The 26,876-nt window shown below is 47.0% G+C and overlaps 1 protein-coding gene and 1 pseudogene across 1 annotated transcript; both read left to right on the plus strand.

Moving 5' to 3' along the window:
- Positions 1–74: 74 nt before the first annotated feature.
- DPH3 (diphthamide biosynthesis 3) lies at positions 75–8,060 on the plus strand. Its single transcript, XM_066244696.1, has 3 exons — positions 75–314; positions 861–935; positions 5,620–8,060. Exons 1-3 carry the CDS (start codon positions 207–209, stop codon positions 5,683–5,685), a joined length of 249 nt encoding a protein of 82 aa, XP_066100793.1. The 5' UTR covers positions 75–206; the 3' UTR covers positions 5,686–8,060.
- A 4,079-nt stretch (positions 8,061–12,139) lies between these two features.
- Positions 12,140–12,984, plus strand: LOC136314406 (ORM1-like protein 2 pseudogene; annotated as a pseudogene).
- The last annotated feature ends 13,892 nt before the right edge of the window (positions 12,985–26,876 follow it).

Here is a 26,876-nt window from a genome sequence, read left to right on the forward strand (position 1 = left end):
CCCCAGCTCCGCCATCTCCATGGTGACCACTACCGGGTCACCCCTGTGGGCGCCATGCCCGCAGTTGCATCAGAGTCTGTGCGCCGGAAGCGACCGTCCCCGCGCCGGTGTGTGGCTATAACGACCAGCTGGGTCAGGTATCCCCGAAGTTAGACCGGCCCTGGGTCTGCTTCGGCCGGTCGGGGCTCTCCTCTGGCCCCGGTACAATGGCAGTGTTTCACGACGAGGTGGAAATCGAGGACTTCCAATATGACGAGGACCTGGAGACTTATTTCTACCCCTGCCCTTGTGGCGATAACTTTTCCATCACCAAGGTAACTTCAGGGGCCAGCCCGGCTGCTCAGGAGAGGAGGCGTGTTTTTCCTCTGGTGTTCCTTCCGCGGTTCCGTGGCCCGCGCGGCTGTTTTCCACGCCCTTTTTATCCGCTTGTGACTCCCTCCAAGGTCGATAGTTCTCAGCTCCCAAGTGGACATTCTGTCAGGCCTTTAGTCAGGCCTGGCGAGGGGGCGGGGAGGGGGTGCAGAGTGGGGAGCACCTGACTTACCGCCATCCTTTCCCACTTAGCCTCCCCCTTTGGGTCCACGTTCCTGGGATGCTGCTGTGGAGGAAAGAACGTGTGCTTCTCTTCCCAGAGGCTTTGAGGCGACTAAACCTTGACTAGCCTAGGGTATTTCCCCCGAGTGACGCTTCCAGGGAAAATTGGGGTTGGCATTCCTCTCTGAAGGCCCCTTTGGCCCTCACATACCTTGGGGGAGAGGGGACAAACCACAGAGGAGCTTGCTCAGAGGCGGGAGGGTTTGGAAGGAGGAGTGTGCATTGGGAAGGCAATGCTGATCAGACGGTGTTTGATTTTGTTATAGGAAGATTTGGAGAACGGGGAAGACGTGGCAACGTGTCCTAGCTGCTCTCTTATTATAAAAGTGATTTACGACAAAGTAAGAGGTCAAATTGTAAAAGGTGGGGGGAGGGTTGATATGCAAGAACCTAGAGCAGTTTGTTCAGGATATGTAATGTGGAGAATGTTTTTAACAGTGTGTTAGGTAAATGCTTGGTTTTTTAAAAATCAATTTTAAAAACTATTAATAAACAGCCATATTGTAAGTTTAACATTTTTAAAGCTTAAATTAACTGATTTCAGCTTTAGATGGAGCAATAAAGAAAACTCTATTTAATGGAAATTACTAATTACTTTTTTTTTTTTTTTTACACAGAGACAGAGAGAAAGTCAGAGAGAGGAATAGACAGACAGGAATGGAGAGAGATGAGAAGCACCAATCATCAGTTTTTTGTTGTGACATCTTAGTTGTTCATTGATTGCTTTCTCATATGTGCCTTGACCACGGGCCTTCAACAGACCAAGTAACCCCCTGCTCGAGCCAGCGACCTTGGGTCCAAGTCAGTGAGCTTTTGCTCAAACCAGATGAGCCCGCGCTCAAGCTGGCAACCTCTGGGTCTCGAACCTGGGTCCTCCGCATCCCAGTCCGACGCTCTATCCACTGCACCACTGCCTGGTCAGGCACTAATTATTTCTTAAGTAAAAGATAAAGGCTTCTTAGTTGACAATCTTCATTCCTCTTTAATTTAATAAGTAATTAAAATTGTTCAGAGCACCCTGACATATTTTCAAGGGAGCAGTTGTATGGTATTTCTTAGCTGGCTTATACATAGACTCTGCATCCGGTTATTTTTCCTTCAAGGATATTGAAAATAGAAAACAAAATAAATATTCTTACTGCCAATCCCAACTTTTGGTCAGTACTTTGAATAAAATTTTAAGTAAGAAGCTTAACATGTTTTTTCTTTTTGAGATTATAATTGACATAAAATAGCTTGTCATTCTTCAGGATGATCTCAAACATGATTACAGGGTAGGTGGGAACAAGGCACTTGGCCTCATGAGGGAAGCAAGCTATAATTTAAACTATAATTTAGAAGTTTACTGATTACTCTTGTATCATAATGTGTTCTGGAACAAAAAGAGACACGGGTAAAGGAGATCAGGAGGCTGGTATGAGAAGAAGTTGCAGTTTTAGGCAGCGAGGCGAGGGAGTAAGCCCTGTCCACGTTAGGAGTGAGAGCAGCTGGTAAGGGGAACCTTCAGTGAGGAAGCCCTAAAGCACAAACATGCTTGGTTCCATCAAGGAACAGCAAGGAGGCCAGTGACTAGAGTAGAGTAAACGAGGGTGAGGACTCGTCCAAGCTGAATTATTGGAGTGGGCAGATCACAGAGGTGTTTGTGGGCCACTCTAAGGACTTTGGCTTTTCTTGTGAGTGATATAGGGAACCAGTGGAGAATTCTAGAACAGAGGATTGCCACGATCTGCAAAATTTAATAGAGGGATTCTGACTGCTGTGTTCAGAGGAGAGCACAAAGAGACAAAGATAGAGACAGGAGATGAGTAGCTTGGACCAAGCTATAGTAATGGAGGTAGAGTGGTCGGTTTCTGGGTACACTTTAAAGGATAAAGATTTCTTACTGATTGGATATAAGATATGAGAGGAGTCAAGGATGATTTCAACATTTGTGGCCTTCATCCCTGGAAGGATGGATTTACCATTAACTGAGGGGGAGGTGACTGCGAGTACAGGGACAGGGGTTGGACATACTGTGGTTGAGAGGCCTATTTTTCATCCCGGTGGACCTGGCGAGAAGGCAACTGGATATGCAAATATGGTGTTCAAAGAGCTATTCGTTGGCACTGTAAGTTAGAAAGTTATCAGCAAATCGCCAGCATTTAAAGCCATGAGATTAGATGAGATCACCAGGACTGTGAATGTGGTAGAGATGGACAAAAGAAAGGACTGAGCCTTGGGCCACTCCAGCATTAAAAAGTCAGGGAAGGAAGTGAGGAATCAGCAAAGCTGGCTGAAAAGGAGCCACCACAGAGGAAAGAAGAGAACCACCAGCATCATATCCCGGAAGCCAGATGAGAAAGGTGGAGGAAGTGATCAGCCTTGTCAGATGCCACTGAGAGATAGTGAGAATTAACTGTTGGCTTTAACAAGGAGGCCAGTTGTGATGGTGAAGAGAGCAGCTTCAGTGGAGTAATGGGGACAGAGCCTGACTGGTGGAAAACTTGCTGGAGAGAATGAGAGAATAGGAGGCAGCAAGTGTAGACCTTTCTTTTAAGGAGTTTGTTGCAAAGGGGAGCGGAGATGAGGGGCAATAACTGGTAGTGATCTAGGATCAAGAGAGGGTTTGGGTAATAGGCATTCATCTACATGGGTGAATGTAGATGCAAGAAGTTAGATTCCACCAGGGCTATGTTTTTACCACCTGAATAGGAAGTGAAAGAAAAGTGATTATGTAATTAACTGGAATTTCATGGCTGTGGAATTTAAAACATTAACCCTTTGAGTAGTGAGGTTTTTTTCATGCTTGCTGACCGCCAGGAGTGAGTTTATTTTCAAAAAATGAATGGTCGGGATGGTCAGGAGGCACAAGGATGTACATGAACGTTTGTAGTACTCAAAGGGTGAAGGCATGAGGAGTAGTGAAACAGTAGTAGGGTGAGCGCACTGGGGATCTAGTGAAACAGTAGTAGGATGAGTGCACTGGGGATCTAGTGAAACAGTAGTAGTATGAGTGCACTGGGGATCTAGTGAAACAGTAGTAGGGTGAGCGCACTGGGGATCTAGTGAAACAGTAGTAGGATGAGTGCACTGGAGATCTAGTGAAACAGTAGTAGAGTGAGCGCACTGGAGATCTAGTGAAACAGTAGTAGGGTGAGCGCACTGGAGATCTAGTGAAACAGTAGTAGGGTGAGCGCACTGGAGATCTAGTGAAACAGTAGTAGGGTGAGCGCCCTGGGGATCTAGTGAAACAGTAGTAGGGTGAGTGCACTGGAGATCTAGTGAAACAGTAGCGTGAGTGCACTGGGGATCTAGTGAAACAGTAGTAGGATGAGTGCACTGGAGATCTAGTGAAACAGTAGTAGGGTGAGCGCCCTGGAGATCTAGTGAAACAGTAGTAGGAGAGTGCACTGGAGATCTAGTGAAACAGTAGTAGCGTGAGTGCACTGGAGATCTAGTGAAACAGTAGTAGGATGAGCGCACTGGAGATCTAGTGAAACAGTAGTAGGATGAGCGCACTGGAGATCTAGTGAAACAGTAGTAGGGTGAGCGCACTGGAGATCTAGTGAAACAGTAGTAGGGTGAGCGCACTGGGGATCTAGTGAAACAGTAGTAGCGTGAGTGCACTGGAGATCTAGTGAAACAGTAGTAGGATGAGCGCACTGGAGATCTAGTGAAACAGTAGTAGGGTGAGCGCACTGGAGATCTAGTGAAACAGTAGTAGGGTGAGTGCACTAGAGATCTAGTGAAACAGTAGTAGGGTGAGCGCGCTGGAGATCTAGTGAAACAGTAGTAGGGTGAGCGCACTGGAGATCTAGTGAAACAGTAGTAGGGTGAGCGCCCTGGAGATCTAGTGAAACAGTAGTAGGAGAGTGCACTGGAGATCTAGTGAAACAGTAGTAGGGTGAGTGCACTGGAGGTCTGAGAAGGGTTGGAATGAGGGACCAAGGGGAGTGGATGACAGCAACAGAGAGTAGTGATGAAACAGCCCCATGACATTAGAGTCAAAGTTGGTGGGTTTTAGAGAGGAAACGAGACTGGTGGAGCAGCTGCTCCTCCTCCAGTCTCAGTGGTACAGGGGCTCTGAGAGATGACAAAGCTACCACCTGAGGGGTTACATGGGAAACAGTGTCTGTCCTTAGGGGGTGGCCTCTTCTCAACCTCAGCATATTTGGACATTTGGGGCTGAGTAACTCCTTGTTGCACAGGGCTGTTCTGTGCCTCTACCCATTAGCTCCCACACTCCCAGTTGTGTGAACCTAGAATGTCTCCAGACATAGCTAAATGTCTCCTGGAGACAAAATCAACACCACTCCCAGCCCACTGCCCGTCACCATGAGAAAGCACTGTGTTAGAGCAAGAAGGCACAGGGACGTTTTCAAGGAGAGGTTGAAAATGTGGAGCATTGTGCTCCTGATGGACCGTGAAGGCCAAAGAGCACAGTGGAGGATTCCAGGGGCTGGGCAGGAGTGAGAGTGACAGGGACAGCGTGCAGTCTGACCCTCCTGGAGATCAGATTGCAGGAGATGAGGGGTAACCTTGAGGCAGAGATTTCTGGGGTAGCTGACATAAGCCAGGACAAATGAGCAGAGATTGGATGTCATTTAGAGTAGCTACCATTGCAGATTCTCTGTTGGAAAACATAAAGAGCTATCCCTTTTAGTTGGAAGAAGTAATAATTTTGAAGAGGACAGGCATTTGAGTGGCCAAACACTGAAGTGGAGAAATTTTAGTGTAAGTAATAATTTGTAATACAGAAACTTAAAAGGTGTGGTAATGTCTTTATAAATGTGATTTCTGAGAGGTGGGTGCTATGTAGTGAAGATAGGCATGTTTGTTGATAAGGTGTTTTATATTAAATATGAATTCATGACTAAAAACCGATACATTTTTATGTTTATAATTCCGGTGCTGACATTGAGCAAGGATGAAGTGGTATAGCAATGGAAAAGCACACAGCTGGATTGGCTCTGTAACAAGGTCAAAGTTTAATATCAGCATTTGTGACGCACTCAGTGGTTAATGTAATTTTTTTTTCTTTCTTAGGAACAGTTTATGTGCGGAGAAACAGTCCAAGCCCCTTCCACCAGCAAAGAATTAGTTAAATGCTAAAAAAGACTCTAGGAATCCAAATCCTGACCACTTGAGAATGAGCCACGCTGGAAAAATCAAAGACAACGTTACAGGCCTCCTCGTGGGGACGGCCGTCTGTAGTTTGCTGATCCGGATCCCCCCACCGGCTGCCAGGTTCCTCTCCGGCAGTAAAGCAAGTCCACGACACGGCATGCCTGCATCTCTTTGCATTGGAAACGGTGTTATTCATTTTCCACATGAATTTAAAGCAAGAGCATTTCAAGTCAATGCTTTCTTTCCCTGTTTGTTTTTATCTTATAGCTAATCACTTTATTATCTGATAACAGCATCATCTACCTCAGAGTCATTAGGATTCCTTATTTTAAAAAGATTTTATTTTTTACTTGGTTATTAAGATTATTAAAACTAGCCATCAGCTTTGCTCTTCTAAACTTAATCAGTTCCTTTGTCAGTGCCGCATGCAGTTCCTAGCCCAGGCCGGTCGTCTGAGTCCTGTTGAGTGTGCCTTTCCCGTTATACTTCATGCTTTCAGTCAGGTCCTGGTCGTAGAGAGAAAATACACTGAGCTCACAGTTTCTTTTCCAAAGCTAAAAGTTAGTGAAGAAGAAAGAAAAGTCAAAAAGTGAAATGGTCAAAGAATAGGCAGTTTCCTTATCGATATTCTGCACACTCCTTGAAAATCAGGACAAGACAAAAAGGAAGTCAGCCCAAGGAAGTGAAATTGATAACAGAATGACAGGAGAAAAACATGCCAATTAGTGAATTAAATGGGTGCGTGTTGTTGCCAGATCAGAGCAAATGATATTTATGTGTCTGGGTTCTCATTTCTCTTGCTTTTAGATATGGCTAATGAAATTGCATTCTAGATAAGGGTCAGTGTCAAGTCTTCATGGTGGCGGCAGAGCTCTTAGCAGTCCCCCCAAATCAAGTCCCTGCTCCTAAAGGTAAAGCTTTTACAACTCTTGTATTTGCTGAGAAAGAACTTGAAAATGAGGTGCCTATTCTAAATAAATTTGCCCCTGAGAGCACATCTAATAATCCTCTGTAAGTTGCAGCCAAACCAAACATTCAGTCTTACAGAGAGATGTTGCCCTGGAGACAAATATATAAAGATAGGCTATCAGTCTTACTTTGCTGCATTGCTGAGAGTAGCAAGAAATTAGGATCATTTACGTGGAAGTTCAGAAATCCCTTTATATACACAATCTTGCTGTGTATATAAAGTTTGGCAGGTTGGTTGGGGAATGGCTCCTACAAGCGAAGAGAACAACTCCTGCCGGAATGTGAACATTGTTACTGATATACATGCTGCACACACTCATCAGGATCTAAGTTAAAACGAGTCAGTGCCCTTTCTCTGCCCGCCAGCAGCACAGCTGTACAGCTGTGAACTGAAACATAAAATAAATCACCAAAACCGGGTGCTGGAAGTACTGGTACATTATGTGAGGCCTTGTGTGCTATATCCCTGACCTGCTGAGAAATCTCACTGCCATTTGGGACACTGACGCCCCAAAAGTCATCCGCGGTTGCTTTGGACCCGGCAATGGCCGGGATGAACAGCAGGTGCTGCCTCTGTTAGAAATGAGCTGCAGGGGAAACAGGTTGCCCCGCAGGTGGATGCTGAGCGCTTTGTAGATAGTGCTGATGTTAGCTCCCCGGGTTAACATGACTTTCAAACAAGACCAGAGACCCCTGATACAGATCTGGGAGCACAGAATAGCAGGAGGAAACGTGGCCTGAGTCCAAACCAAACGTTTCAGGAGGAAAGAAGCATAAACGACAATCAGTGATCAGCTGCAATTGTGGGAACCATTTTGTTTCCAAAGCAACCAAGTCACTAAATTTGTTAGCTACAAAAGAATGCATCGGGATTTAATTTAAATTTCTGTTAGGCAGAAAGTAAAATCAGGGTCTTTGAGGCATGACTAGAGTTCTGTATCATGTATGTGCCTTATTTTATTCAACAGACATTTCTGGAGCATCTCTGAGAACTGATTTGTAATTCAGCCTCTGTCTTCTAGCTTTGTAACCTTTGGCAAGGCCAGTGGATTCTTTATCTGTCCACTCAGGAGACTGGATCAGGTGATGTTTGAACTGACAGTTCAGGCTTTGTAACTTGCAGGGCTGAAATGGTCATTGAAACCTTTATAAACTTCAAACTATCTAAATCATAACTTAGAAAGAGACTCCATTTTTCTTCAGTTAATTTGATATTGCCACACTTCTGAGTTTGAAAATTATAAAGTCAATTGTAAATTATTCTGCATATCCTTTACACATTCAGAAGCATTTTCTTAGAAAGTACTCAACATTTTTCTAAGTGTATATATTAATTTATTACCAAAATAATTGTATGGGCATGTTCAATAAAGTCAGCTAATTCAAAACCATTTGTTTTTCTCTGTTTTTTTTTCCACTAAATACCAACATTTTGTATTAAAATATTTTTTTTTTTTTTTTTTACAGAGACAGAGAGAGAGGGATTGATAGGAACAGACAGGAACGGAGAGAGATGAGAAGCATCAATCATCAGTTTTTCGTTGCAACACCTTAGTTGTTCATTGATTGCTTTCTCATATGTGACTTGATTGTGGGCCTTCAGCAGACTGAGTAACCCCTTGCTCGAGCCAGCAACCTTGGGTCCAAGCTGATGAGCTTTGCTCAAACCAGATGAGCCCGCGCTCAAGCTAGTGACTTTGGGGACCCCTGGGATAGTCCGATGCTCTATCCCAGGGGTCCCTAAACTACAGCCCGTGGGCCACATGCGGCCCCCTGAGGCCATTTATCCGGCCCCCGCCGCACTTCTGGAAGGGGCACCGCCATCTCATTAGCCAAAAGCAGGCCCATAGTTCCCATTGAAATACTGGTCAGTTTGTTGATTTAAATTGACTTGTTCTTTATTTTAAATATTGTATTTGTTCCGTTTTGGATTTTTACTTTAAAAAAAGATATGTGCAGTGTGCATAGGAATTGGTTCATAGGTTTTTTTTTATAGTCTGGCCCTCCAACAGTCTGAGGGACAGTGAACTGGCCCCCCTGTGCAAAAAGTTTGGGGACCCCTGCTCTATCCACTGTGCCACTGCCTGATCAGGCTGTATTAAAAGATTTTGATGTAATGTTATATGAGGTGGAAATTTTTAACCTGCTTTAAGGCATTGTAAGTAGCTTTCTGGTATGACTAGTAGTTTGTTTTTTGTTTTCTGTTTGTTTTTTTTGTATTTTTCTGAAGCTGGAAATGGGGAGAGTCAGTCAGACAGACTCCCGCATGCGCCGGGATCCACCCGGCACGCCCACCAGGGGCGACGCTCTGCCCACCAGGGGGCGATGCTCTGCCCCTCCGGGGCATCGCTCTGCCACGACCAGAGCCACTCTAGCGCCTGGGGCAGAGGCCAAGGAGCCATCCCCAGCGCCCGGGCCATCTTTGCTCCAATGGAGCCTTGGCTGCGGGAGGGGAAGAGAGAGACAGAGAAGGAGTGGGGGGTGGAGAAGCAAATGGGCGCTTCTCCTATGTGCCCTGGCCGGGAATCGAACCCGGGTCCCCCGCATGCCAGGCCGATGCTCTACCGCTGAGCCAACCGGCCAGGGCGACTAGTAGAGTTTTTAAATAGGAAAGAAACTGCCACAGTTTCTACATTTGGCCATATAGGTTTGGGCTCTGGATTTTTACTCTTACCTGAAAAAATACATAGTTTTGAATCAAGTGGCAGTAAGGCAAAGATGACGTTGGTAGGTGAATAATTCAGTTTATTGCTGGGAAAGAAGGCTCATCCTTTGTTTAAGCTGACCATCCTTATAGAAGCTTAAAATCCTAGTTCTGGTCAGTTTGAATCTTAGTTCCTCCACTGTGATCTTGGACAAGTTACTTAGTCTTTTTGTGTTTCTATGTCCTGGTCTGAAATACAGACCAGATTGGTTCCTCATTCCTAGGATTGCTCTGCAGAATCATTTATTCAGCAGGTGTGTGCAGAATGCCTGTTGTCTGCTAGGCACAAGGTGAAGATAAGCAGGGTTTCTGTCATCATGGAGCTTATGTGCGACTAGAAGAGGAAATGTCTATAAGATTACATACTGGTGAGGGCCCAGAAGGAAACAAACCAGGTGATAGGATGGTGACCGTGGCAGGAACGTTTGTGAAGGGTAGACAGAAGGTGTCTCAGTTTGATACTATTCCTGAGACCTGAAGGCTTTGTGAAAATGATTAAATGATGTAACAACTATAAAAAGTTTAGCACAATGCCTGTCCTGTGTGCAGGAAAAGAATATTCTAATTTCAAACGGAATTCAACATTGGTTTAGCCTTGACGACATTCTTTGAGTAAATGTGAGAAGTGTGAAGTACTGAACACCCCCTCCACGCACGCACACTCACTTGACTGCGTATCTGGGGGCGGCTTTTAACAAGCCCTCCAGATGCTTTCGAGGCAGCCATGGCTTGAGAACCGCTGGTCAAACTGGTTTTGAAACTTGGCAGCACCGGAATCACCTGAGGAGCTTTCAAACTACTGCTGCCCCTGAGAGAGTCTGATTTCACTGGTCTAGTCGCAGCTTGGGCACCCGGATTTTAAGAGTCTCCCTCGTGATTGCAATGTGCAGCCAAAGCTGGGAACCACTGGGCTAGAAAAGCAGAAAATTCATAATCACAAAGTGAAAAGGACTCTATTTTTTTTAAGTGGTCACACCTGCTTTGCACAGTGAACAGTGTGTGGGCTCAGTTGGCCACACGCTTTGTGTTCAATCAAGCAGTCGTCCTTAAAGTGGCGGGAGAGCCAGGCTGGTCTAATGAACACGCTGGGAGAACCCCAATATGGGCAGCCTCTGGGCTGTGCCCCCTATTTAAACACACAATCACACTTTTCCAGCACACTGGCTGCTAATTACACACCTTCCAAAAGTGGCAGCTTCTGCAGGTGTAAGCAATTAGGATTTCTTTAACTCCATGTGAGAATGCCTGCCGTTCCCTACTTCCTACGAAACAAATTGCTCATGATTACATATTTGACTGGCAAACTATTTTACACATTTTTTCTTGTTAAGGGTTTAAAACGGGACATATGGAAAAGAAATCGCAATTTAAAAGCCCCAGTTCCCAAAATACTGAATTTGGGGGAGCGCAGCAGAATCTCCACCTTTCTCTACGAAATTGCAGAAGAAGAGCCCTAGGAGAGAGGAAACAAGAAAAAAAATCCTGATTGAGTTCTGAATTAATATCGGTCAAATTCTAGGAAAGCATGTTAGCATTTTTCAAAAGAAAATTGGTCAACCCTAAAATTAGGGAAGAAAAGTCCCTAACCAGTGGTCCCCAAGCTCTGGCACTGGTGGGCAAGTCTGCACTTATAGGGAAAGCTGGGCGTCAGGCACATCCAGCTGCTGGAGTGGGAACCGTGGCGGCTGGGGAGGAAGCCCGAGGGTCGTTGCTTCTCTGTTGCTGTTCCCTCTGTGGGTTCACAGCCAGGCGTTTGGTGCTGAGCCTGGGTTGCTGCTGGTCCACGGAGCTGGCCGACAGGAAGCAGAGCTGACCCGCAGCAGGAAAGAGAAAGGACAAGGGAACCACTGGCACCACTGCATCTGTCTCTCACCACCCCTAACCTCCGAGATCGTCAGAATCACAGCTGCTGCTTCCTGTCTGCCTTCCAGAGTTTGCACGGATCTCTGTTTTAGCCAACTGTAACCTGGAACCATGTAGGGAAGAGAATGCTGGGAATCATTGTTCCAGCTTGGCCAGGCTGATTCATCACAAATCTACCCGAGTTATTGATATTGAAAAACCTCCAAATCCCCTTGAGGATCCTGGTTAGAAGCCCCAGCAAATTTAATATTTGCACAACCTGGCAAACCTGGTTATAACCGTGCTTCCTGAGATAAGGATGAATGCTGGGAAATTGACCTGGCTACTAGTGCGAAGAATAGCCAAAAAAGGCAGCCACGTCGGTCCTAGATAGCAAGTGAAGGTGCTGGAAGGGGCAAGAGGTTCAACATGAAGCAGCTCTCAACTAGGGGTGAATGTCTAGTGAGGGGCGGGGCATCCCAATAAGTGGCACTGCTTCAGTCCAGGAGGGTCAGCATTTGGGCCTGAGGCAGGCGAGCAGTTCCTATCTGAGAGCTGATTATGGCAGTGGGACCCAGCCTATCAAAAATATCCCCTTGAAGATATTTATTAGCTCTAGTCATAGAGAGAAACGGGGCTGTATGTTCAAACAGTGTCATTAAAAGTGAGATGTAATACCCATGGGAACCTTGACTACCCACCTTACGGACACGTCTGTTTCTAGGTTACTGGATGGGAACCTTGACTACCCACCTTACTGACATGTCTATTTCTAGGTTACTGGATGGGAACCTTGACTACCCACCTTACGGACATGTCTGTTTCTAGGTTACTGGAACTTTGAGATGATTCATTTTGAGTGTTGTTTTTTTATTGCAAATCCCTGGTACATGCCAGTGGTGCCCAACACTTTGAATCTAGACTGTTTCAAATCCGGTGAGCAGCTCTCACTTCAAGTCTGCTGTGATCTGCAGGGCCATTTCTGAAACCTGGGATTTTGGACCTTGAAGAAGCCCTTCAAATACAGCTTTTTATATTCCCAGCAGAATGTGGCCTCCTCAGGGAGGGCGGCTGCTTCCTGGAAACCACAGGTGGAGCGGTGAGCGCAGTGCCACTTGCTGACCAGCTTCTAAAGCTGGCAGGATGAATGTGAGGGTGGCACACAGCGAAGTGAACCCCAACACTCAAGGGACGAATAGTCAGGGCGTCTGGCTGGCGGACACCATCTTGCTAGGACTGCCGCATGTGGTTCTACTCAGCACGCGCTTCTTCAGCATTCCTGTTGTCTGGACCCTGCCCAACGCCATCCATAACCTGCACATGTATGTCTTCCCACGTACTGTGAAACGGACACCCTTAGAGACCCCAGACCAAGGAAAGGCTCGGCTACTGACGCACTGGGAACAGAGGGACTAAGGCTCCAACCTGCCCCTTCCGCAGACTCCCCAGCATCTCTCCTATGGTCCTCGACTTCGCAGGCAGCTCCTGCACCAGTATGATGCTGCTCACGTCCTCCTCGACATCATCACTCAGCACACTGCTGCCCGCCTTGCCCCAGGTCCAGGCGCTTTGTCTCTTTGGCACCGATAAATACCGAGAGGTAGGGCTGGGATGACGTTGGAAGAAAAGGCTGTGAACCCACAGAGGTAACATCTTTCCCTTCTCCATTCAGTCTTCTCTGTCTTGAAAGCCTGAGAACTACACAGCCATTCCCAAACTACCAAGAAGAGAACAGATGGGAACATGGAGCGTCCCGGGCCCAGCCCTGCCGGGGCAGCTTCTCTGAATCAGGGAAGGCAAGTGAGTAAGGGACAAGTCCCTCCCCTCCACAGTAAGAGGCCACGTCTGGGCAGCTTGTTTGGTGACTCAGTTTTTTCATATCTTCCACCCCCACCACCTTCCAGCTCTGTTGTGCTGTGTATTTTCCTTAGAGTAAAGGTGAGTTGTTTTGGGTTTGTTTGTTTTTCCAGAAAAGAAAATACGTGGCCTACTTGTGACTTGTCCATCTGGCTTGGCTAAGCACTCTCCACACCATGCTGGGGTGAGGGTGGGGGATCAGGAAGTTAGACACGAGGAAGGACTCTCTGATGGAGAATTACGATTAATAGTAGTTGCTCACCCCAAAGGTGGATAAACAGCATCATTCAATCAGTGACTATGCTCCAAGAATATTTCGTTTATGAGAGCCAGGCCTGATCTCTGTGCAAGGCAGGATTTAAAAACGTAGAATTATATTACAGAGAACCTTTAAGAACAAGACGAGCTTTTTTTTTTTTCTTACCTATAAGTGACCCAAATGTATGCATTGGCAGCGAAATGTTGGGAAACTTCGTTCTCTTTGCCAAATATACCCGCTATTCATCATGTGTCCTGAGGAATTGCTGCGTGGACATAACGAGGCAGAAGGAGGACCTGACCTCGCCAGATGGCTCCAGGTTTTCTCACTTGCACACGGGTTCCGACACCATCTGTGGGCTCGGCGGGTCAGAGCCCTGGACAAAGAGGCCAAGGACAGTACCGGTCACCTTTGCAGGCCTTGCTCTCTCAACTGTAAAGCAGGAGGGTTTGAAGAAGTAATTTCAGAAGTCTCTCTCAGCCCCTTTCTGATGTGACTGAGCAGGCAAATGACTGTTTCTGTTTTCTGATGAAGTTGTCCTGGCTCGCTCAAAGGGGCGTCCTCCAGATGACTGCCGTGGTCTGGGCTGTGGGACGGGGGGGAGGACGGGGGTTGAAGGGACCACTCTCTAGAATGGGAACAGACAGCACCAGGGCCTGTAGGGGCAGCCAGAACCCCACCAGGCAGAGTGTCGGCAGCCCCAGCACACACCGGCTCACAGGAACTCGTGTGCAGCCCAGACCTCTGAGGCCCTCTGTTCTCCTTCCCAAGCGGGCAGCCTACTTAACGTGAGTGTCTGGACAGCTGACATGTGCGGGACCTTCACGCCGATGTCTGATGCAAGTGTGACCCTCTGGTTACTGGCCCTCTGGTTACACAGTGACACCTTGAAATGCACCTAGGGGGAGTTTTGCATTCTGGAGCTGCACTCTCCAACATGGTAGCCACTAGCTACAACTAGACACATGTGGCTTTTAAATGTACGTTTAAATTAATAAAGGTGAAATAATAAGTCAATTCCTCAATTATACTACCACATTCAAGTAGCCATGTAAAACATGGCTATGGCTTGCAGATACCATATTGGACAGCTCAAGTAAAGAACATTCCCACCCTCACAGGAAGTTCTACCGGACAGGTCTGTTCTAGGATGTGGCACGGTGCTCAAATACTAAAGAGACATAACACATCTCTCCCCGCGTCCTCTCCTTATATCACCTTTCTTTCTTTGCTTGCTTGCATTAGACTGTCCTAGCAATATATTCATAGAGGGTGAAAAGGATGAGACCGATGACGTCAGAGACCTGGGTTCAAGTCGCAGCTCCCCCACAACAAGTTTAGGAAAGTTACTCAGTGTGTTTCTATGTTAATAAAATGAGGACAATAACCCCCCTCCCCGGGTCGTGAAAATCAAATGGGATAGTAAGCACAAAGTTACTGTAAACCCTTTGCACTGTACGAATGCCAAGCGATGCACAGACAGGAAAAAGAGGGGAAGTGGACATCAAAGTTCTGTCAAAGAAAAAAGGTGGTTTGGGGGACTAGCATTGGTGGGTTTTCAGAAGGGATGATAGGCTAAAATAATGACACTTTCTTAGAAGAGGAGATACCTACCTCCCACTTTCCTCTCCTTAGGGGGTCTTCTTGAAAACTGAATAGGCCATAAGAGGCCCGACCTTTTAGTTTTATAATGCAAGGTCAAGGGCATTCAGACCCTTGGGGCTGTCGCCACATACTGTGGAAGTTAACCAGGAGTCTCTGCGGTTGCCAGAGATCATCACAGCCCACTTCTTCGTCTCTCAAGGGGAAGAGAGAAGTTTTCAGTGTTTCTTTTTCTACTTCACACAATCTGTGTGACATTCTTTCGAGACTCTGACACCACTTCTGTGCTCCCTTCTGTGCACGTGAGTCTGTGTGTTCAGCCAGGAATAAGCTGTGTCCACCCTCTCTTCTATATTGGTACGAAGGAGTGTTTTTGTTGGCAGGGTTGTTTTCTTTCCCCAACGGGACCAAAGAAGAGTTGGATTTCCCCTGTGGGATGGAGGTGCCAGGGGGTATACAGCCCCTGCAGGAGATGGGTTCAGAGGGAAGGACGGGCTAGATGTCTGGGTGATTTGCACTCCCAGGACACGGGCGTGTAAGGCCCGGGCCAGGAGAGAGCAGCTGCTGGGGTTTCCAGGGCCCAGCCATGACGTAGCCAGAAGGGAGAATATGCCAGGCTTATTCTGAGATCACCTGTGCCTCTGGTGTGGCATACTCATGGATAACCTTAAAAATATTACTTCTCCTGGCCCTGGCCAGTTGGCTCAGCGGTAGAGCATCAGCCTGGCGTGTGGAAGTCCTGGGTTCAATTCCCAGTCAGGGCACACATGAAAAGCGCCCATCTGCTTCTTCACCCTCCCCCTCTTGCTTCTCCCTCTCTCTCTCTTTCTCTTCTCCTCCCCTCCTACAGGCATGGCTCAATTAGAGCGAGTTGGCCCCAGGCGCTGAGGATGGCTCCATGGCCTCAGGTGCTAAATAATGGCTCTGGTTGTAATGGAGCAAGGGCCCCAGATGGGCAGAGCATCACCCCCTAGTGGGCTTGTCGGGTGGATCCTGGTTGGGGCACATGAGGGAGTCTGTCTCCGCCTCCCCTCCTCTCACTAAAAAAAAAAAAAAAAAAAAAAATTCTTTATAAAATGCTATGAAATTCAATTTCTTTTTTACATGCTTTAGGGCAGGGGTCCCCAAACTTTTTACACAGGGGGCCAGTTCACTGTCCCTCAGACCGTTGGAGGCCCGGACTATAAAAAAAAAACTATGAACAAATCCCTATGCACACTGCACATATCTTATTTTAAAGTAAAAAACAAAACGGGAACAAATACAATATTTAAAATAAAGAACAAGTAAATTTAAATCAACAAACTGACCAGTATTTCAATGGGAACTATGCTCTTCTCACCACCAATGAAAGAGATGCCCCTTCCGGAAGTGCTGCGAGGGCCGGATAAATAGCCTCAGGGGGCCGCATGTGGCCCGCGGGGCCGTAGTTTGGGGACCCCTGCTTTGGGACCCCTGCTTTAGGGCTTTTCCTAATGCGCGATTTCAAATCACTAAACTTTCAGCAACAACAAAAAAGTCCTCACAGCTTTCTAGAAGAGACTAGGAAGGAGTCCCAAATCATCCTGTGGATTAGAGGTGGAAGCAGGTGGTAGTTTCTGGGAGCCCGGGTGCCTGTTGCAGAAGAGTGACAGGACAGTCACACAGACATGTAGGTGTAGCGCTACACAGAGACAGAGGACAGGGGTGAGGGGCGGCAATTGGCTATAAGAACTAAGGTGGCCGAGGAACAAACAAGAGAGGGAACCACCTTCTCCCACCGCACCTGGGCCCTACACTGGGTCCGAACAGCATGTCAGAAGAATTGGTAAAAACCAGTAACTGCGTATATTCCAGTCAACAGTCTTTCAAATCTTGGTAATTTTGTTGCATCATGGGACATTGGACAACTACTTTGCACATACACACTTTGGACAACTTTCACAGCTTTCTGTTTAATTTCTTCTTCACTTTCCGCCAATATTCCTGGTTCCACATTGTTTATAATTTCAAAATATAGGAAGGATATAAATATTACAAAAAATTAGAGGCTTGGCGTGACCTGTGGTGGCACAGTGCATAGAGCAGGGGTCCCCAAACTTTTTTCACAGGGGGCCAGTTCACTGTGCCTCAGACCGTTGGAAGACCGGACTATAAAAAAAACTATGAACAAATCCCTATGCACACTGCACATATCTTATTTTAAAGTAAAAAAACAAAACGGGAACAAATACAATATTTAAAATAAAGAACAAGTAAATTTAAATCAACAAACTGACCAGTATTTCAATGGGAACTATGCTCCTCTCACTGACCACCAATGAAAGAGGTGCCCCTTCCGAAAGTGTGGCGGGGGCCGGATAAATGGCCTCAGGGGGCCGCATGTGGCCCGCGGGCCGTAGTTTGGGGACCCCTGGCATAGAGCATTGACCTAGAATGCTGAGGTCGCCGGTTCAAAACCCTAGGCTTGCCTGGTCAAGGCAAATATGGGAGCTGATGCTTCTTGCTCCTCCCCCCTTTCTCTCTCTCTCTCTCTCTTTCTCCTCTCTAAAATGAATAAATAAAATAAAGTTAAAAAAACTTGAAAAATAAATAGAGGTTTTTCTTGGTACAAATTAAATGTTCAACAATAGAATTTTATTGTTTTGTCTTATTCTATAAGTAATGCACTCTAATCATAGAAAAATCCCAAAACACAGACATGCAAAAGAACAAGAGCTCTGATAATCCCAACTTCCCTGAGAACGGCCCATTCTCTGCACTTTTTTGTACTCACTTTCTATTTCAACATGTTCATAGATGAGATGTGTGGATATGTGTTTGTGTGGATGAAAGAGAGGGATACAAATATAGAGACTCGGGAAGGAAAGGAAAGAATGAGAGAGAAAGACCCAAGCACACGGGACAGACCATGAGAATGTTTACTTGCCTTCTGGCAAAGGTGCTTATTCTTTTAAGGGCAAATAATAAGCGTTTGCACGTTTTGGGGGGAGCAGAGGCGGCACACAGTAACTTGAACTATAGCTTCCGAGTGAATGTTGTCAATAGACAACATGAAACAGAGCACTGTCCTTCCTCAAAAAACAGAGAGGGTGGGACTGCAAATAGGAGGGGAATGGGTAGGTAGGGTAATGCCTGGGATGGAGACGTATAATCTCCCGCATAACCCTGGCTGCCCAGAGGCGCGTTGGAGGCTGCAGACCTAGATACGTGCCTCACGGTTCCCAGGAGTGCCCGTGTGCGATGTGGGTTGTCACTGCCACGCCAGGCCTCGCGGGCACAAGGTGGATCTTCAGTGTTAACAGTGCTGGGTAGGCATGAGAGGCACCAGACTGGGGTCAAAGGAAGCCCTGGAAATTTGAATGGGGCAGAAAGATGGTGAAGAGGCTCCTATGTTCCCAGTGTAGAGAAAAGAGTTGTATCGTATTAGAAAACCATGCTTCTAGAGGTCCCCAAACTTTTTACACAGGGGGCCAGTTCACTGTCCCTCAGACCGTTGGAGGGCCGCCACATACAGTCCTCCTCTCACTGACCACCAATGAAAGAGGTGCCCCTTCCGGGAGTGCGGCGGGGGCCGGATAAATGGTCTCAGGGGGCCACATGCGGCCCGCGGGCCGTAGTTTGGGGACGCCTGATGCTGATTTGACTTTAAGTGATTTTGCAACTTTGTCCTTGTAGGCAGTGGACAGAAACAGGAGATCGTGGTTGTTTCTGGCAGGCACTCCCGCGCTCTGCAGTCAAGTTCACTGGTCTGCCTTCCCACCCTGCGGAAACACGGTCTCCTCGTTTACATAGTCATTTCGGCATTCCTTATCTATAAATGTGTCCGTTCTTTGGATTCTCTTGAATAACACCCCCTGATTCCTCGCGAGTTACATAAAAATGGTTCCCTCATGAGTTAATAACATCTTGAACATGTGTTCATGTTTATATCTGTACGAGAGTCATGACTTTACTAGTTTCTTGAGAATTAACTTTTCCTAGTTTTCCCAGCATTGAGGAGAAGCAGCTGGAAGGTGAAGTGGGGGGGGGGGGGGCGGGGGGCGGGGCAAGCTACCAGGACACCCCTGGACAGATAGGGTGTCAGTGATGGAGCCAGGGCACCAGATGTGTGTGGAGGGGCAGAGTGTGAGGGAGGGCGGAGTGGGGGTAGGAGGTCTGCCTGAGAGAGTAGGTACCAGGTGAGGAAAAGACGTGGGGGGTGGGGCACTCCTGGGCGTCGGGAGGGGGCTGGGCAGAATGTCTGGGACCCCTGCGCTGAGGGAGAGAAGCTCTAAACTGCAGTTCTGTGGCACAGTATCAATTCTCTGATGGCAAGTTATCCTCAGTTTCCTCATCTGTAAAATGGAAGGTCTTAGGTGCTTTCTGCAGAATGAGGATTTCAGATTGTTCTGGAAATATCTCAGGACTAGTCCAGAGAATGGCACTGCTAAGAAAAATCACCTAAAATCAGATAATAAGGCAAAAAGAAGGCTGCATGTCCATTCAATATCACACGGGAGAATTGTCCAGCAGGAACTGCCCGAGGATGGTCTGAGTCTGAGAAACGTGTCTCTGTTGGGCTTGCAATTGGTTATTAATTAGGGCTCAGGCTCTATGAAGTTAGATGTTAATTCAGAGAAGAACAGTGTGTTTCTGGTGATTTTAGCTTACTCCAGGTGCAAATATTTTCTACCCACCAGAAAATCTAATTTCCAAAGATTTTTATGGCCCTGTAAGACATCATCTAATTTTGCAATCTTATTTCAATGTTCTTTATCCCTTCTTTTGGGGAACAAGAGGTGCTTTATACATTTCTTTCTCTTTGTTGGAAAGCAGCACTCTTTCTTTCACTAACTGCATATCCTGGTCTCTCCTGTTCATCTTTTCTCTTTTTTTTTTCCTGAAATTTAAATGTCTTTATTAAGTATATGTAATTAATCTGAACACTAATAAGAGGGTTTCCTAAATTTTTTTTCAGAGACAGAGAGAGAGTCTACATGTTCCTGGAATCATGCTGGGGGCTATTCAAACAAAGGGAACAGGGGAAATCTTTGCCTTTTGGAAGTTCACTATTTTTTCAGAGACAGAGAGAGAGGGACAGATAGGGACAGACAGGCAGGAACGGAGAGAGATGAGAAGCATCAATCATTAGTTTTTTGTTGCGACACTTTAGTTGTTCATTGATAGCTTTCTCATATGTGCCTTGACCGCGGGCCTTCAGCAGACCGAGTAACCCTTTGCTCGAGCCAGCGACCTTGGGTCCAAGCTGGTGAGCTTTGGCTCAAACCAGATGAGCCTACGCTCAAGCTGGCGACCTCGGGGTCTCGAACCTGGGTCCTCGGCAAGCCAGTCCAATGCTCTATCCACTGCGCCATCACTTGGTCAGGCTCTCCTGTTCATCTTTGAAATGGCTTTAGTATTCTGCCGATTTTCTCATTAATATGTAAAAAAAATATTTGGCATCCGTTCATAATACTTTGAATGAAGGTCATATTTTTTAAACTTTTTGAAAATGACACATTGACAGTCTAGTTGCCAGCTTGTGGTGGTGTCTTCGTGATCCTGCCCCGAGGTCTCCCCAGGGAACAGTGTGTTCCGCGTTCTTACCTTTCCGCTGGTGCTTGTCTTGTGCCTGGCCTTATACCAGGCACTGAAGTTAGGGGCACGGGAGCAGCACTGATCTCGCAAAACTCACATTTCTGGCCAGAGGAAGTTTGTTTGTCTGTTTGTTTCGTAAATCAACCATTGCAATGAAATGTGATAAACCCATAATAGAGGTTTCCGAGTTAAGATTAGATGCTTACAAATCACTCATCGTTGCTGCCTATGCTCACCTCATCTTTCACATAATGGTAGTTAAAATGGTAGCTGGAATCTTCAGTGGGTGCATTGTGCTTTCAGGCATGATGATGCTGGAGAAGAAACAGGAGTTTCCTCTGTCTGAATCACCTGCACATCAGGGCAGGACCAGCAGCCCATTCCAGTGCTTTCTAACTTTCCTAAAACCTCCTAGCTCTATTAATTCTTCTTTACTATGTAGGGTTCCATTAGCTTTTGTTGCCTTTTGTTGGTTGTGGGGTTGTGAGAAAGGTTGGGACACAGACAAGCCTGTTGGTTTGGTCGGTTCCACAAACCTTTAGGGGGCCTGTAAGCTTGCTGCCTTATTTTAGCATTATTGAGTGCTGACCTGGTGCCCATGCAGTTCTGCCACTAGATGGCGCACGTTTGCTTTTCAGGGCGGCAGCAGGCACGGCACAGGACAAGGGCCTTCAGCGCCGACATTCCTGGATTTGAATCCTTTGTTAGTTTTATGACTTCGGACAAGCCAGTTTCCCCTTCTGTAAACCACCTTGCAGGCAGTTGTGAAGATGAAATGAGATGACTTGGGCTAAGCACCCTGCATAGTGTCAGACGCGCAATCAATACTTAATAATCGCTGCCCTCCTCTTGTTCATTCATTCAATACATATCTATTGAACCATGTTCCTATGCCCATGGCAGATAAAGACTTTGTCCCCAGGTATCCCACAATACAGAATAGTGCTTTACACACACACACACACACACACACACACACACTGTAGTTACTGGAGTATAAAAGATAGTCCCAGTCATTCAAAATTTACTCTTGTCCTAATGTTTTTATGACTGAAAAGTCACATTTCGAAGATGTAAAATAATGATAAGGTATGTAGCAACAATAGCGGCAAAACACTGTGAAGCATACTCATGTTATGCTTTTCTGAGCAAAATTATAAGGCACTGGGCACACAACTCATCAGATACAATTTAATTATTCCCTCTAACGTTAATTTTGAATACAAGTATTTTATTCCTATAACCCTGTCATTGGCATTTTTCACTGATAGAAATACTTTTCTTTTTAGCTATATAATAATCCCTTCAAGAATTAGAAGAGTGTTCTTTTGTATTCAGAATTTACCGTTTGCCACCTGGTTCTGCTATATAGAGTATTACATGGACACAATGTTGCCCTCACAAAAACAATGTAAAATCCCTTTCAAAGCATGTGTAATGTTTCCCCGGGAGGAGGGCCAGAGAAGCTGGCTCAGGACAGCTCCCTCGGGATAGCCCCAGGCCGGTGGGGCAGGGCGCCCTGAGGGGAGGGTGTGTGAGGGAGAGGTGGTTAGGACCCCGAGGTGGGGAACTGCATGTGACACTAAGCAGGCCAGTTTTTGTCACAGGCAATGAGGAGCCACAGCAGCCTTCTGAGTGGAGGAATGATGGGACAATATCACCAGCCACGACCCCTGGAAAGAGGAGCAACAGTCCGAAGCCGGGGGATGGATAATCTCATCCTGAACCCGCCCCAAACTTCCTTCCCTTTACCCCATCTCCTCTCTTTCCCACTGTTTCTTCCTCCCAGTCATTCATTCAACAAATAGCCATTAACCATATGCCATATCGCAGATATGTTACAGTGACAAAGCTTCCCCCTGGAGCTTCCGGAAACCCGTTCCCATTACCGTCACTTACACTCTTTCGGAGGGGCCTCCTCAGCTGTTTCGGATCACTCTCCCCTCCGCGTGAGGAAGCCAGTGGCATGGCTTGTCCTCTGGTGTCTGGCTGCTCCCCTGAGCTCCCTATGGTCTGGTTGTCCAACCCATCATCCAATTACATGAGATGCTTCAGTGCTCGCCTGCAAATCTCCCCAGCTTCTACAGGACAAAGCTCATTTAGTTTGCATGTCTGTCACTGGCCACCACTAGGTTCCTGCTAGAAAGGCTGACTCATCGAAGAAAACTGGAAAGAACTTCTTGATTATGTTAGGGTGCAGGCCAGCCCTAGAGCAGGGCCAAGGGCCCGTGGCAGGATTCCCGGAGGCATCTGCATGGCTGGGCCTTGTCCTAGTTCTGTGGCCCTAAGCTGCCGAAGGAACGCGCATGGTATCGGCTGTGTTAATCTGGAAGGGCTGTGTAATAAAGGAAGACTGTGTTCGTGTGTGGTTTAGTTTGGGCTCCCCCAAAAGCAGAGCCTGAGACAAGGATTGCCGGTGGTTAACGGAGTAGGCGAGCCTGGGAAATGAGAGTGTGGGAGGGAGGAAGAAACACCGTCAAAGTTGCTGCTTTATTCTGTTGGACCCTCTTTTTTTTTTTTTTTTTAATTTTTTTTTTTTTTTTTTTTTTTTTTTGTATTTTTCTGAAGCTGGAAACGGGGAGAGACAGTCAGACTCCTGCATGCATCCGACCGGGATCCACTCGGCACGCCCACCAGGGGCAATGCTCTGCTCACCAGGGGCGATGCTCTGCCCACCAGGGGGCGATGCTCTGCCCCTCCGGGGCGTCGCTCTGTTGCGACTAGAGCCACTCCAGCACCTGGGGCAGAGGCCAAGTAGCCATCCCCAGCGCCCGGGCCATCTTTGCTCCAATGGAGCCTTGGCTGCGGGAGGGGAAGAGAGAGACAGAGAGGAAGGAGGGGGTGGCGGTGGAGAAGCAGATGGGCAATTCTCCTGTGTGCCCTGGCCGGGAATTGAACCCGGGACTTCTGCACGCCAGGCCGACGCTCTACCACTGAGCCAACCGGCCAGGGCTGTTGGACCCTCCTGAGAAGTGTCCGGAATGCCTCCTAGAATTATCTGCTTGAAAGATGGAGCCTGGCGTCCACACTGGCTGGTTCCTGTTCCCTGGGTGATGAAGAGCTGCCCTGGGGGGAGTCCAGTCTCCTAGCAAGCCAGCCCTCAGCCCTGGCTGTGTGAACAACTCTGCCTTCAGAGAAGACCCCTTGCTTGGGGGTAGGGACTCAGAGCCCCAGAGCACTGTCCGCGAGCTGTGGCCGAAAGCAGAGGTGGCTAAGGGTGTGTGCTGTAGACACCGCGGGTGTCCCCAGCAGCACTTTATTGAACTGGGAAGTCATACAAGTCGCCGTGTACAAACCCTGCTTCAGAAACTTCTCTGCAGGCTCCAAGTCCCGTTTAAAGTTCTCCCGTGATGCTTGCAGCCAGTGGCAGTCTGCCACATGTGGGAAGCCTGTCACTCTCCTCCCTGACAGCCAGATTCCATTTGGTGTAAGGATTTTGTGGCTGGGAAGGTTATCTGAGCTGTCACCATCATGCTTTGTCACCATCAAACAAATGACAGGAAATGGATCGGCGAGCCTTGTCAGTTTCCTTGTTCCTGGCATCACTCCAAGGTTCAGCCATGAGCATCAGGGCTTCACACAAGCGACTAAGGAGGAGGCGAGAATCCAGTTAAATGTCTCCAGGCTCACTTAGAAAGAACATCCCAGGAGACAGAAGAGCCCTATAGGTCTGTGCCTATTCTTCTGCCCCATATACTCCTTGAGTTGATTGTTGCTTAGAGCTATGCAACTGGGTTAACAAGGACACCTGCCACTCTTATGAGGGCACAGAGCCTGCGACCTGTGAAGCCTGAAAAAGAAAAAGGCACCAACCACTAGCGTTGACCTATGTTGCAGAGTACCCTCCCTGCTTAACACAGTTTCACAGAACACCAACATTAGACAGTCACTCTTGCAAACACAGCCTGCAAGGTGCATTGGAGACAGTTACGCCCCAGGGATAACCTTCAACTAGTTGTGAGGAGGACTGATGGGAAAATGCCCAGGCCTGCTGCCTGTCAGGCAAACAGTTCTGGAACATGTTCTGTGGGCACCTCAGAGTAGGATGCCCACACAGCTTCTGACACCTTGTCACTGTGTGCATCCCTGGGACTCAGCCCCAGCCCAGGGGATGGGACCTGTATCCACCAGGACTGAGTATCGGCTGTCTAGCACCGTGGAGCTCAAAATGAAAATGTCTTTGAGTCTGGGGACTGAATCCACTCCTGCTACAGTATAAAGGTCACACACTTCATATTGCATCCATTCCTCCTGGGGTTAACTGGTGGTCCCTTCCCCAGATTTTAACTAGTGCCCTTGCCATGTCCCCATCTCCCTAGTTTGCGCTGAAACCCACAGACTCCAGGTCGGATGCCAAGCCTTCTGTGGGGGGGGTGGGGGTGTCACTTCCTGTCCTCTGCACTGGTAGTTTCCATGGCGATCACTTCCCGGCACTTTGGAAGTTTTCTCCTTCATCTCCTCATGTAGAGTAATGAATTATAGAGTCCAGCTCTAGTCAGCTCACATGGCTTACCTGATTTGTGTCTGTACATCATTGAAGAAATGCTGCTTTTGCAAAAGACTTTTCTTTTGACCTCAGTGATCTCTTTTGTTTTTTTTCGTTTTGTGTGTGTGTGGGGGGGGTTTGTTGTTTTTTTTTTATGGTTTTTTTTTTTTTTTTTTGCCTATGGAGAATCCTTGTTCCCCAATTTAAAGACTCTGGAAGATTGAAAAATGATCAAGACATAATCCTCCTAAATTTGACCTCACATAAGACCTGTTACGTGTCTGAATTTAAATTCTGTAACTTTTCTTGCTTTCACTGTACTTGACTTTACGCACGTAAGAATGCTGTTATCCCTTCGGTTCAAGTTCAAGAAAGATGTTTTATGTGTCTAACAAGAGTCAGATATTGTGTTAGGGACTCTGGATGAAAAAAATGTGCAAAATTTGTTTAGTCTAGTGGAAGAGACACGTGCGCGATAATTTTAATCCAGACTGGTCCATGTTCAGCAGACCTATGTACACAGACCCCAGAAGAGGGGCGCTTAGCCCAGGCTGGGGGTTCGGGAAAGCCTCTCTGGGGAGATGACACATGAGCTACGTTCTGCGCAATGGATAAGAACAAGCTGGTGAAAGAGGAGAAGGGGATTCTGGGAGGAAGGAACAGCATGGCAATAGCAGAGACATAAAAAGAATGTTGTTGCGGGGACCTGGTATTTGGAGACGCACAGTGAGTGGCAGGAGGTGAGCCTGGAGGGGGAAGGCAGGGCTAGGAAGGATCTCGTAGGCAGGCTGTGTCAGGGAGCCAGGGCATCGTTTTGAAGGTGACAGGGAGCCCATGTGGAAGGGATTCCAGAAGGGAGGCACGTCAGCCGCGTCACTTGGCCTCCGATTGTAGATTGAAGGTGCCCCAGTGAATGCCTTTGAGGTTCAAGGGAAAAGTCAAGCCTGGAGAAACACCTGGGAATTATCCGAACATCGGTGGGTTATTACCGCACAAATATGTGTTTTAAGGGTCACTGAACAATGAGCATGCTCCCTTAGAAATTTTAGAAACGTAATTAATTTTTATTTACAAATTTAGGTCTATTTTTGTGTCCCACTTGGCAAATGTATCAAAAGACATGTTCGCTTGATTTCCTGGAATTGTTTTTTGAAATATCTCTGCCTTCCCAGAAACCAGAGAGTACTTATCCAACCCTGTCTGAGTCTGCGCTGACATAATGCAGTGAAGATGATATTTTGCAATTTTCTGATTCATGAGTGACTGACTCATCAAGGTCATCCAAGCTAAGAGCTCAGAGAGCACTTAGGACAAGAACTTAGAAATGTCTCTGGTATACCATAGATATTCAATAAATATTGATAGTTGTTTGTTGTTGTTTTTTAATTTGGAAAGTGGCCCTAAGTAAGAGTCTAGAATTCACTCTAGAAAGAACATTCGATTCCAGGTTTCTAACAGCAAACATACCATTCAGAAACCTAACTTTGTGCTTCACAGCCCTCCTCAAGCCCAGCTTGAAATTTGGGAGTTTGTTGGAGCAGATTTTCACGTTTCCAGCTCAGCTCTCCCGGGTATCAGTGTGATTCAGTCACCTTCTGCGCTCACTGGCCAGACTAAGAGGGGAGGATTAGAACCAAACGGTTGCAGGATTTTGTTTTAAGCATCAGCCTTATGGGAAAGCCTTGAGAAAATCCAGAGGCCCCTTGACACTCTCCTGCAGTGGTGTCTCCCGCTGATGGGAAGCTTATGAACCAAGCTTATGGGAAACAGGCCGTCACTGTTGTTTTAAGCAAAATTTCCGAGCAACTTCCACTATCGGATACTCCCATATGACATACAATAAAGAAAGAAAATCGTTATCAATCCCATGGGAAATTCCCTCCTCTCACTTTTATAAA

Source organism: Saccopteryx bilineata, chromosome 10, assembly GCF_036850765.1.
Source record: "Saccopteryx bilineata isolate mSacBil1 chromosome 10, mSacBil1_pri_phased_curated, whole genome shotgun sequence".
NCBI classification, from domain to species: Eukaryota; Metazoa; Chordata; class Mammalia; order Chiroptera; family Emballonuridae; genus Saccopteryx; species Saccopteryx bilineata.